The 12,827-nt window shown below is 39.9% G+C and overlaps 1 protein-coding gene across 2 annotated transcripts in view; it reads left to right on the top strand.

The window, feature by feature from the left end:
- The first annotated feature begins 1,355 nt into the window (after window positions 1-1,355).
- The window catches only part of LOC103353308 (calpain-5), a 28,949-nt gene continuing 17,477 nt past the window's right edge, over window positions 1,356-12,827 (top strand). Inside the window, exons 1-12 of one of the 2 annotated variants that reach the window (XM_008276219.1) lie at window positions 1,356-1,532; window positions 4,899-5,087; window positions 5,288-5,419; window positions 6,440-6,648; window positions 6,986-7,178; window positions 7,263-7,453; window positions 8,118-8,195; window positions 8,294-8,489; window positions 8,563-8,685; window positions 11,397-11,599; window positions 12,057-12,178; window positions 12,283-12,419. In XM_008276219.1, the coding sequence (XP_008274441.1) occupies window positions 4,923-5,087; window positions 5,288-5,419; window positions 6,440-6,648; window positions 6,986-7,178; window positions 7,263-7,453; window positions 8,118-8,195; window positions 8,294-8,489; window positions 8,563-8,685; window positions 11,397-11,599; window positions 12,057-12,178; window positions 12,283-12,419 (1,749 nt within the window). In that variant the 5' untranslated portion in view covers window positions 1,356-1,532; window positions 4,899-4,922. Of the gene's footprint in view, window positions 1,533-2,249; window positions 2,268-4,898; window positions 5,088-5,287; window positions 5,420-6,439; window positions 6,649-6,985; window positions 7,179-7,262; window positions 7,454-8,117; window positions 8,196-8,293; window positions 8,490-8,562; window positions 8,686-11,396; window positions 11,600-12,056; window positions 12,179-12,282; window positions 12,420-12,827 lie in introns of those variants that run through there. The other variant, XM_008276221.1, reaches the window with a different exon arrangement.

Here is a 12,827-nt window from a genome sequence, read left to right on the forward strand (position 1 = left end):
AAGAGGTCAGATTGTATAAAGTTCTATGAGAGAATTATCATACTTCTTATTTGATTTGTAAAATCAGTAAACATTTTTCTAACGAGTTTATGTTCTCAATTGCTAATTTCAACACTTTCAGAAACCAGCATGATGTTAATGTTGTAAATTTTGACCCCACATAGAGAAGAATAGACGATAAAGCAAGATATGCTTTAGGGAAAAGCTATCTTGTGATTGACGGGTCACTATGCATAGGGTCCTCGAGTTCACAGTTTGATCTACCTTTTGCTTGTCGAGCCTGGTTTCAAAAGAGCAAGATAGCTACAAAAAATGCAAAACCCGAGGCTTCCAAACTGTAGTCACATCACAGTGGCTGCATCCATCTTTTATCTTTTGAGCTGCACAGGTAGGCCTTTCACTACGTGAAATTTCCGCGATTACTTCAGATTTGTTCCCGAACATAAATGTGTAACCGGAATGTTTTCTGAGGACGCATACGCTCTGAACAGGAAGCCACCTTTTTATCAGGTGACCCTGAATGCACTCGCTGGCCACACTTTGGCTACCCTTCAGTCAATTGTTTACTATTAAATTTACAGCACGGTAGCTTGTTTGCAGTTTCCTGCATTCTATCACAGGATGTGCTGTCTTCCTTTGAAATTTATTCCCGTCAAACGCGGTGTAATTACATGTTTCCCCCGTCCTCATTGCAACACCCTTTCCTCGTAAACTGTTGCTCATACCCACAGCCCTGCACTGGTCTCCTCTCAGATCATAACTAATCCCAATGAGTTACTTTTATTTGAAAAAGTTCTTCAGTTTCTTATTTGGCCTGTCCACCTAACTTCTGTATGGATTTACCTTATTAATATTGGCTCCCTGGAAACATTCTTCCTCAGCTGCCTTGTTTGCTCTTGGTTTACAGCTGGAATTAGGCAGACTAGATTTTTGTCAGTCTGAGGGACACAAAGTGCTTGAATTGAGCCCAGAGAACTGAGCGGCTGCCAATTTGTCTTATTCCCACAGTTCACTCACAGTGCACGGATAGGATACAGCTTATTAGCGATGTTTGTTCAATTTGACAGACCCCTGGCTAACTGGTGAAGCAAAACAACACGAACGATTTAATAAAGATGCATCAGTCATCGAGCGCACACAGCGACACAAGCATTGCATTAAATGTAGGTTTTCTGATGCTGCAGTGACAAAGAGGACAGGTTTTTACTTGTTTCACCTACAGGCTGGCTTGGTGGTAAAACTGAAGGTGTTCAGTTTCAGTCTCTCCTTCCCTCCCTTCTAGTAATCACCATAACAGCCTTTGCCCAATACCTCCTGCAGCAGCGAGGTGCTCGTCAGACCAGTTTTCAGGCTGTGTGTTGATCTTTGGGGAAGCCCTCGTAGCTGGTAGTTACACTCAAGAAACGGCATTAAGCTGTGAGAAAGGGTTTTCTTTTAATGCAGCAGAACTTGTTTTATCACATCTTAAAGGAGTTTAGCAGGACTTTGAATGGGTTTGAGCTCAACGCTGCTTGAATAAAACGACTCACCTGGTGAGTGTTGCTTTTAAGACTTTAAGCTTAACATGTGTTTGCTTCATTGTGGTTTCATGTGACTGACTACATGGTATTTGTTGCTCTATTCGATCGGCTTCAGTGTCATTTTTGCTTCTTCTGCCTTGCTATTATGATTTGCTGGCTCTTTAAACTCTCTGTGGCCATTTATTAAAAGAATGTTTCAGCTACAAGTGGACACAAATGCTGTGACAAATCTACAAAACTCTCAGAACAGTATCTCTAGCATCACCACCCTGCACTGACATGTATGACGGAAATGTGTGGAATGTCACCTGTTTTCACCTTTACACACATTTAAACAGAGAATAAAAGACCAACTATTGCTAAATGTTGTTGAAACAAGCTGAACTGTAGTTCACTAAAGAAGGCTAAATGAAATAACGCACCAAAAATAACCTGCCTGAGCACATAAGCCAGGAACCCTCAAACAGATAACGCTCACACAAGCAGCAAGCTGCCTCGTAACCTCGTCTCACCCCTCGCCCAGAGCCGCAGAAGCCCGCATTTTCTCTTTTGATAGTCATAAAGTATTCAGGTGAAACAGTAACACTGGGGGATAATAAAAGCCCAGTGTGTGGTGACAAACACAACCAGGGTGTGGCTTTTAACAGTGCACATGCATAAATAGGCCACGGGGTTGTGGGAAGGCGAGACAGGCAGGTACAAGACCTGGAAGCTTCCTTACTGAGAAGCCGGAAGACCGTCGGAGAGGTACGGTAGGCATCTTACGTTTCTGCTTTTCTTACAGCTACCTGTTGTGATTTTCAAATTTGCAGGACATTCAGTTAATTCTTATTCTTTACTTTATTTCTCTCTTCCTGCTAGATTTCTCTACACTATAGATGTAAGCACAGGGTTGTTTCCTTGATTACTAATCACCTACCTTCTAAAGAAAACCCTGCTCTGACAAAAGACAAAGTATCTCTAAATTCAGAGCTTGTTGCGTCCAGTAAACAATGTTGGAATGAAGCAAAGTATATTAAATACTGGACAAATTTATATGAACACCTAATGGGAATATCTCTGTTTTACACAACTTAATGCTTCTTCACTACATCTCAGAAGCAAGTATTGTACATTTTACTCCTCTACATTTGTCTGAGAGCTTTAGTTAAATTTTCAGATTCTAGTTATGTCTTTTACACCATTCCTGAAAATCATGTATCTCCTAATTTTGTGATTTTGAATTTGATTTTTACATTTCTGTTACTATTGTGCCTTTATTCACTGAGAAGTGTCTCCTACATCTTAAAGACCCTCTGATGAAAATTAAGTGTTCCTCCCTAGTTCACTTGTCTTTATGATGTTTTATATGCGCTAGAAAACAAGCTGTGTGTGACCACAGTATACACACACACACGTATGCTGTGGTTTTGCTGCTTTTTATACAATGACCACCCCCACAACCGCATGTATACAACCATATAACTGTTTACTTTTAAGCAATTTACACTTTAAGATAATTACTGTAATCACCTTTTCCACTGCCATAGCCACTTTATTTAAGTTTCCAATAATGCACAGTGCACTTTATGACCCCTGCTGTTATCATTTAAGGTATGCTTATTTATTTACATTTCGATGGTATTTCTTATATTGTGTCCATCTGGTTAAGGAGGATCAGCTCAGTATAGTGTTCTGTGCATATCAAAATAAACCTCTTGAATCTTTAATCTTGTAAAAGCCATGGCAGAGCATTTTCACTCTGACGATACAGCGTACTGATGACAAAATTCAGGCTTTTCAGGTTTCATACACAACAAACCTAAAAAAAACAACAATCCTGTCACCTTGCTGGGTGGGGATTTCCACACCATTATTATTATTTCAAATCTTTTTCTCTCTTTTGAACATGTATGCCTGAATTTTCAAATGTTACAACTTGATATTGTGTAGTTTAGAGTATATTTACAGTGTTTGAGCAGAGTTGTAGGTGAGCTGGTGTGCTTTGGCTGCAGTGAGCGGGAAGAGGTGGGGACTAGATCTGCATTTATATTTATTACGATGTAGAGGAGACATTTTTGGGGTTGTTTTCATGAAAAGAAAATTACAATTTAAAACTTTGCTGCATATTTAACTCAATAATCAGAGAAGGACTTTAAAATGTACAAACTACTTTAAAACAAACAACCAAAAAAAACTTTGTGGATTAGCTATAAAATTAATTGCCACAAAAATGAAAATAGGACTGCTTTTCATGAAAACTTGACATTTTGGAGGTTTTCATAGGACAGTGGTGCTACAAACATGATCATTTTATAGAATCTGATGCAGTGCTGTAGATTAAGCTACCAAATAAAATATAAAATAATTTTTAAAATTCCTGAAACGTAAACATCTACAGCTATATAATGGAACATATACATTAATATTAATTTAAAAAAATTCATATGTAACAGTAAAATGCAACAAGGACCTTTTTACTTCACCATATCTACTTTTGATGCTTTAAAGGCATTTTATTGATATTGCTTATTTACTTTTACCCAGCTTATTACTTCTTACCTATCTACCTTTATGTACTTCAATGTAGGACTTTAACTTTGAGGAAAATGTTCATACTGTGTTTCTGCTTAAGTAGAGTATCTGATCGCTTCCTCCATCGCTGCCAGTAAATGTTGTTTGGTATGTCGTGATGTGTTATTCTTGGCAAAAATAAAACATCGAGTTATTTTCAAGATAATTATATTGGCTCATATTGTCCAAACGCAGCGCTGACGGGTCAGTGTGAAAGGACGAAAAGTTCAAAAGTGGTTCCCCAGAGAATACAGCTGTGTTGTTCATCACACAATCTGTCACAATACAGTTAACTTAATTCAACCGTAAATACACACAAGTGGGGTTATTTTTACAACAAAAAAGGCTCAAACTGGTTCACAGAGTGCCAATCACGCACTGTGGCAGCTTTTGTTTCCTGTGTGAAGTGCGAAGAAAAAAATATTAAAGGATAAAAACAGTAAAATCTAAAAGGGTTGTGAGAATCTTTTGTCTGTCAGAGAACAGCAGCACATCAGTCAACAAAACAACAAATGCTAGTTTTACCTTCAGCAGACAGTATTCACAGCCACATTTCTGTAAAGATGTTTCAGTTTTTTAATGTTGTAAAAGCAACATTTTATACGACTGCACTGACCTCGGTATGCTCATCAGTAAACCTAGACTGTCCACAGGGACTCTGGGTCACAGAGCAGTCTGCTGCGATCTGGAAATGAAGCAGCGCAGAGATTTACAGGATACAACTCAGCAGACTTTGCCCAAAAATGATCAGAGCGTGAGTTCAGAGGGAGCTCCTGCCCATATATAAAGTCTGGAAACGTCTGGTGTCTGTCTTCAATCTTGCAGCTGTGAGGCTTCAGCGTCTGGACCATGTTCTCCTCTGCTACCCCGTACAAAAACCAGCACTACGCTGAACTGAGGAGGACCTGCATCAATGACAAGACGCTGTTTGAGGATCCAGAATTCCCGGCCACCAATGCATCGCTGTATTTCAGGAAACCACCGCCTGGGATGGTGGAATGGAGACGACCACGGGTGAGTGGCAGGAAGTAGTAATTGTCCTTAATCACTGACATTCAACAGGATGGAATGTAATTATAATATAATGGCTATTTACTGCATAAAGTGTATTTTGATGTGATTCTTTTGATTTTTTTTTTCTGTCTTACTGTACACCCACAACAAATCCTTCTACAAATTTTTAAAGCAAAATTCTGTCACCTTCTCTGTTGCAGGAGATAAGTAAAGCACCTCATCTGTTTGTGGAGGGCATCAGCTCCCACGACTTGAACCAGGGAGTTGTGGGAAACTGCTGGTTTGTTGCCGCCTGCTCCTGTCTGGCTTTAAAACCAAACCTCTGGAAGAAGGTGAGGTCATTTTATTCCTTTTTTTGTTTGTTTTCCAGATGTTGAAGCCAAGAGGCTGGTATGCTCAGTACTGTAACCAACATATGTAGATCTACTTAGATGCAGCAGCAGTGAGGTGGGTTAGTGTTAAAATATGTACCAGCTAATAACACAGTTCATTTCTCACCAGTAGGGATTCATGTTTAACAGCGAAGTGACATATATCTGTCCTACTTTTGAGGTCAAATGCTTCTAGATTAGCATCATTGTATTCCTTTTGCATCAACAGTGACTCATGAGTGAGATCAGTAAACACTTGTAAAACTTGTTGAAGCTGCTTTTGAGTTTTCAAAATAAAGTTAGTGATTTATTGTCACATTTCACACGACCCACTGATAAAATCTCAACTCAAACACTGTATATTAAACAACAACAGGGAAAAGAGGGAAACATGTAATATGAGGAAGTGGAAAACTTAACAATGGAGAATCACATGTCTACAACAAACTTCATATTCAACCCTTTGTACAAAGTTTTTTTTTTTTTCCCAGAAAAAAGTCCCACAGGTTTTTTCCCTTAGAGAAGTGATCATGCAAAGGGAAGCTGACAGAGACAGTGGAGGATTTGGAAGCTATCCACTGTCACCAGTTTGGTCTTATCCTCATTAAAGGCTCACAGAGTGCTACTGCACAGGGCTCAAGAACTAAACGTCCAATACTTTGTCTCAGTTTGAAGGAAGGAAACCATCTGTTCAGAGTTACACAAATACCTTCAGCTGATATTTTTTTCACTCTGAGATGAACAGAATCCTTCACAAAACACTACAATTTGCAAAAAATATGGGAAAAATGGATCATGTATATTATGCCTACATCCATAATTAATTTAAGCAGGAAGTGAAAAATGTGTACAAACATTAAAAATATATATATTTTAAAAATGCGTCTGTGCAAAAATGTAAGTTTTTTCCTAATTCTTTTACTTTACCCTTCCACTGTGTGTAAATGGTTTGTTGGTGTTTTTGTGTGTGCGTGTTTCCAGGTCATTCCGGATTGGAAGGACCAGGAGTGGGACGACAAACACCCAGAGAGCTACGCCGGAATCTTCCACTTTCAGTTCTGGATCTTTGGCGAGTGGATCGATGTGGTGGTGGACGACCGACTGCCTACGATCAACGGAGAGCTCATCTACTGTCACTCCAAAGACAACAATGAATTCTGGAGCGCTCTGCTGGAGAAGGCCTACGCCAAGTCAGTAAACCTAACTGTCCTTTATGCAGTAGTAGAGTTCTAATTTGTTCTTTTTTTTTTCTGTACTTATGTGTAGTTGATATCATAAAAATAAAATCTTATATTCTTCAACAGCTAGGAATATCAATTCTGTAACTATTTATACTACTATTAATAATATATTTGCAGTGAATCAATAATAAAAGCCACTTTCTTGCACAAGCCACTTAAAATAACCTGTAATTCTATGTAGGCTGTTGTTGCAGATAACTTAAAGTGTAATGGCAGTATGTTGGTTTGCATTATAAATTGTGACACTTTGAACTTTCAACCTAACTTGTGATCCATGTCTGTCCAGGCTCTCTGGCTGCTACGAGTCGCTGGAGGGTGGAAACACTGGAGACGCTGTGGTGGATTTCAGTGGCGCTGTGGCTGAAACTATCAACCTGGAGGACCAGCAATTCTATCAGGACCAAGACAAACAAGACAAACTGTTCGAGGACCTCCTGAAGGTGTACGATCGAGGAGGAATCATCAGCTGCTCCATTAAGGTCCGTGCTGATTCTGAATGTTTGCGTCTTTTATCTTCATACTTTAAAGCTGCTGGCCTTATCAGTGTTTGTAAAATCTCACAGGCACAGGCTCATGAAATCGAGTTGAAGATGGCTAACGGGTTGGTGAAAGGCCATGCGTACTCGGTAACGGCAGTGAAGAAGGTGCGTTTGGGTCACGGGCTGCTGGCCTACTTCAAAAACGAAACCATCCCACTGATCCGCATGAGGAACCCCTGGGGCAAGACTGAGTGGAAAGGAGCCTGGAGTGACAGGTGAGGAGGACGCACGTTAAAATGAACTTGTCTCTACTGTATATTCCATTAAAGGTGATATTCCATCCAAAGTTTTTCAAAGGCTTTCAAAATGGAACACTTACAGCCTCACAAAATTCCTGTTATTAGTGTGGTCCTTGATGGAAAACAGAAGCTGTGGTCAGCTTGAATTCATGGTGGTTATGGTGGATTATGGTATGAAATCTTTCCAGCATATCCTGTGGTATTACCCTCCTCCATCGCATGACAGCCTGTATACTTAGTAGATGCCAAACAATCTGATTTTTTTAAACAAAAACATGGGTCTGACCAGAGGAAGAGTGGGAGGCTGCAGGCGAAACGCTTACTCTGAAGATCACCAGGGTCGAGTGTAACCGTTTAGAGGAAATCATTTACTATTTTTGGTAGAGAATAATTACTGTGTGGAGCATATTGAATATTTAGAAGGACAGCAGATGAGTGGATGTAGTTTGTGACTCTTCTCTGGTATGAAAACGTTTAATTTTAGAATCTGTTGTAGCTGTTTTATATGTAATCTGACTCCAGCAGTATATTCTATGAAGAAGCTTTTTTAAAAATAGACGCATTTAATGATTCAAAAGGTGGAGTAGAGTTATGTGTTTCTGTCTCAAAGGTGCATCTTCTTTTGCTTTCTGTTTGTCAGCTCTGAGGAGTGGTCAAAGGTTGGCGACACAGAGAGGGGCAACCTGGGCATCACAGTGGAGGACGACGGAGAGTTCTGGTGAGTTCTGAAGTTCCTCCACTTACAGCAGTCACCTGTGAAGTTCGTCTCCTTATTACGAGTTTTTTTAATGACGCATTTTCTGTTTTCGTCCACAGGATGTCGTTCACAGATTGGTGCAAGTTCTTCACAGACGCAGACGTTTGCCGTCTCATCAACACTTCGGTGATCAGCATCCACAAGACGTGGCATGAGGTCGTGCACTTTGGGAGTTGGACTAAAAACGCAGAGCCGCTGTTAAACCGTTGCGGCGGCTGCGCTAATCACAAACAGACATTCCTGCAGAACCCACAGGTACTGCAAAGTCTCAGTACAACCTCTGTTCACATCGTCTGCGCATGTATACTGAATCCTTTTTCTTTCACAGTACCTGTTTGATGTTACAAAGGAGGCTGATGAGGTCCTGATCTCACTGCAACAGAAAGACATGAAGATACACAGAAAATATGGTCAAGGAGAAAATCAAACCATCGGCTTCGGTGTCTTCAAGGTAACCACCATACCTTATTGATTGGAAGAAGTGTTAAGGATTGATCTACAGTGGCATGTTGTCTGTGTGGATTCTCAGTCATCCATGTAATGGTAATCCTAGGAGCTTCAGTGAAAAGCATCCAGGCCTCTTTGTTACGTTCCTGAAGACGTTTCAAGTCTTAGTTGAGAGGTGAACCATCTTTAAGAACCTATAAGAAGAGTGCATGTTGCATCATAAGCACCAAAGGCTCTAAATATCAGGAAAAAGTAAGATACTGGTGAAGTAGCCGTTAAACATTGTACAAAGGTCAAGATGATCTCATTACAGAGGCAACAGCGTTCGTCTGGGCTGAAGGCATTAATCGAGTTTCTGTTTATTTTGGGCTAAAGCTGGGCCATTTCGCCACATTTTGGCTTTCGTGTTGGTCAAAGAACTTGGCTTTATTTGAGTTTTGTTCCCATTTGTTGAGCAAACAGTGACCAGTTGGGACTTTTTAATTACAGAAGGCAGACATTTATTTATTATTTGATAGTTTTATCAGAACCAAAACAGGCCATTTCAGCAAGAGGCTAAATCATAGGTTACGTGATTCAGCACAAAGAATGCACATGCTTTCGCTGATTGTTTCAAGATGAAGAGCGGTGCGAAGCCAAACACGTTCAAACACGTTCACGAGTTATGAGTGGATTTATTAGTTGCTGGAGATCAAAAAAAAGTATTAACAGTCTCTCTGAAGTACTATTTGCTGTACAATTATAGAACCACAGCCGCGCAATAAGCTGGAAAAAAACATAGAAAACATGGGTTTGCCTAATTATAAAACAGAGAGTAATAAAAACAGAAGTAGTAAAAAGACAAAACAGTGCAACTCAGTAAGGTTCCAGTCGAGATTTAAACCGATTATTAGCTGGAAAGTGAATGCAGTTCTCTTTTAAAACAGCAGTAAAGTTAGATTTTATCCTACATGCTGCGATTAGATCGTCACATTCAAATGAGGCCTTGAAGCTGCATGCGGCAAAACTGACATCACATATCCTGTAAAGAGATTTGCTTGTCAGAGTTCTGGCTAAGTTCAAACACACACTATGCACTCTTATCATGCCGACAGAAGTGCTGCCAGAGGGGTACGTTCTGGACGGCAATAAACGCCGGTGCCATAAAGAGGCTGCGATTAAAGAGAAAACTGCTTTGTGCACACGGCCTGTTCAGCTTCTGTGAGACTGAAGTGTTAAACTTTGTTGTCATCTATGGTCATCGTGAGAGAGATGCGTCCTCCCTGTTCATCTGACAGATTCCAGACTCTGCTCAGATTATCTGTTTTTTATGTCCTTGGTCACTACACTTTCCTCTTTGAGATGTATGTTAGTGCTAAAAGAATGTTATTTAGATGAAAAGCAAACTGCCAGTCGTGAAACTTTCAATAAAAAACTTTTAAACTCCAGCTGACATCTAAGTGGATTCCCAGCAGCTTAGAGAAGGCCGAGAGTTCGAGGATCATAATTGTTATGATAACCTCAATCTGACTATTAGCTGCTCAACGATACACAGTATAACCCTGGATCACACTCACAAGGATTTTCCCCAAAATTATTGAAGTAACAAACCAGATATCTTCCCAGAACTGTAGCACTTACAGTACCACTACAATAATACACTGACATGAGTTAAATGCAAGTTTTATTCACTGTTCTGCCACCAGGAGGCAGAAAATTCAAACAGCAGCTTAATACTCCTCCTCATTATGATTCTTTATGCATTAGAGTTAATGTTGGACAAGCTGAGCGTACATATGTGGAGTTCTGCAATAAAATTCAATGTCGTATGAAAGTATAAACAGCTGAATGTAGTTCAAAAGCACAAAATGATGTATCGTTAATGTTTGAGGCAGAGCTGGTTTGTAAAGCACTCTAAAACCAAATGTTTGCCATCAATAACAAAAATTCAGATGTTTTCAGCAAAGACAACTTCTAATACACTTATGTCCAGCCAATCAACTATATTGAGTTGGAGGAATAAGTCGTTCTTCTACCGTTAGTGGTATATTAAACTATCAATTGCTTAATAACTGGAAGAACAAAACAGAAGTTTTTCAGTTATTAAGAACTTGAAATCCTGGCGTCAGTGGGGACAAAACTGATGTTATCAAGCCAATTTAATTAATTTACTTCAACTTGAATTTGGTTTCAAATCAGTTTATAAGAAATTAAGGTTTAAATTACACACAATATTAGCTTTTTAGATAAACAGAACAAACTGTCAAAAGTAGGGGAAGACACAGGACCATATATATACAAAGAGAGCTAACTGGGGACACAAGACACATGTAAAACTAATGAGGACATGCAACAACAACAAAAAAAGGGAGGGAAACAAACAAAAGGAGGAAGTAAAAATACAAATGGCACACAAGGAAAGGGGATGTCAAAATAAAACAGGAAATAAAACTAAGCAAATCTACTGACCATGACATAATCTTTAACAATGCATTGTAGTTTAAGGTGTAAGGTAGTTTTTCTGTAAGTTTACTGAACATTGTTTATGTAAAGTATAAAGTAACTAGTGTAGTCATGTGTGTAATGAAGTAAAAAAGTACAACATTTCCCTCTTAGATGACAAGTAAAATGAAGTACTTAGTTAAACTACACATAACTCAAAGTTGTAATGCACAGTACTTGAGTAAATCCTTTGAGTTACTCTACACTGTTGTAAAACCTCAAACTCTTCCCCAGGTGGAAGTGAACAGGAAGTATCGGATGCACGACATCCTGACCCAACAGTGTGTGCAGACGTCCACCTACATCAACGCTCGGACGGTGTTCATGAGATGTGTGCTGACTCAGGGTCGATACGTCATCATCCCCACCACCTTCAAGCCTCTGACGCTGGGCGACTACATGATCCGAGTTTTCACTGATGTGGACTCAGGCTGCCGGTAAGATGAAGATACGTGTGGTGTAAGATCACGGCGATGTGTAGCTGAGTCTGAGTAGATAAACAGCATGGCTGCTGTTAATGCTAACAGAATGAAATGTAAGACACACTTAAGGGAAGCAGCTGTTCTTTGACTATTCATTTTATCTTCTGATGGATCATCTCCAAGAAAAACACTAAAACTAGTGTTTTGGAGAATTGAAACATGCACATTAAATCTCCTACTGCTTTTTTTGGCCCAAGATTCTGTCTTAACAGATTTTGTTTTTGTTTCTGCAATTCTTTTTGGCTCACCTTCAGAAACAAATCATGTGTGCGCACATACAGTGCAAATCATCCACGCTGGCTGATCAAACCGGCATCATGTCAGTTTGCTGATAGCGAGGTTGAGGTCAGAATGGCAAGAAGCAGGAACTTGACTTCTATCCTGATTCTTTAACTCTCCTCTACTCTCACAGGGAGCTGATAGACGACAAGCCAAAGATAAAGTGTTGGAGTTCGTTCCTTGGATATCCACAGGCTGTGTCTCACGTCTACATCCACGGAGCTGAGGGGCTTCAGAACCAGGACAGTACAGGAGGTTAGAGGGCCTTCACCAAGCTAGACTTTACACTACAAACCTGCTCTTCAGTGTATAAAGTCTTAAATCACATGCATTTTTATTCATCATCTTTTTCCGTGCAGGTGCCGACCCCTACGTGATCATATCCTGCGAGGGTCGGTCAGTAAAATCCACCATCAAGAAGGACACTTTGCAGCCAGAGTTTGCAACCAGCGGCATCTTCTACAGGAAAAAGCCCAGAAAGCCAATAACTGTGGAGGTAAGATGGAATCTCTCTGTCACCCCTCCTGCTGACTGTGATTCATCTAAGTGACTAGAGGAGCAAAGGGCTGTATGTCAGTGTCTGGTTAAAACCATGTATCTTCAAAATGTCAACTTTTCAGACACCAAAATATGCCATATGTTAAGATCAAAGATGATGCATTTCTCAATGACTGAATTTTTTCTCAAGAGGCGTTGAGAGCATCAGAGGGAGGAGAAGTTTTACTATTAACATGCAAAATCCTTTAATTTACCTAAAACAAGTTTTAGATGATAAACAAGTATAATATAATAATAAAGGAAGCGTGTTCAGCTGCTCCTAATATGTGCATATACATTCAATTTCATACTTAATTAAAGCCGCAAGCGGCGATGGACGGGTCCTCGCCCTACGCTTGTCGGCCTT

Source organism: Stegastes partitus, unplaced genomic scaffold, assembly GCF_000690725.1.
Source record: "Stegastes partitus isolate 25-593 unplaced genomic scaffold, Stegastes_partitus-1.0.2 Scaffold67, whole genome shotgun sequence".
Lineage (NCBI taxonomy): Eukaryota > Metazoa > Chordata > Actinopteri > Pomacentridae > Stegastes > Stegastes partitus.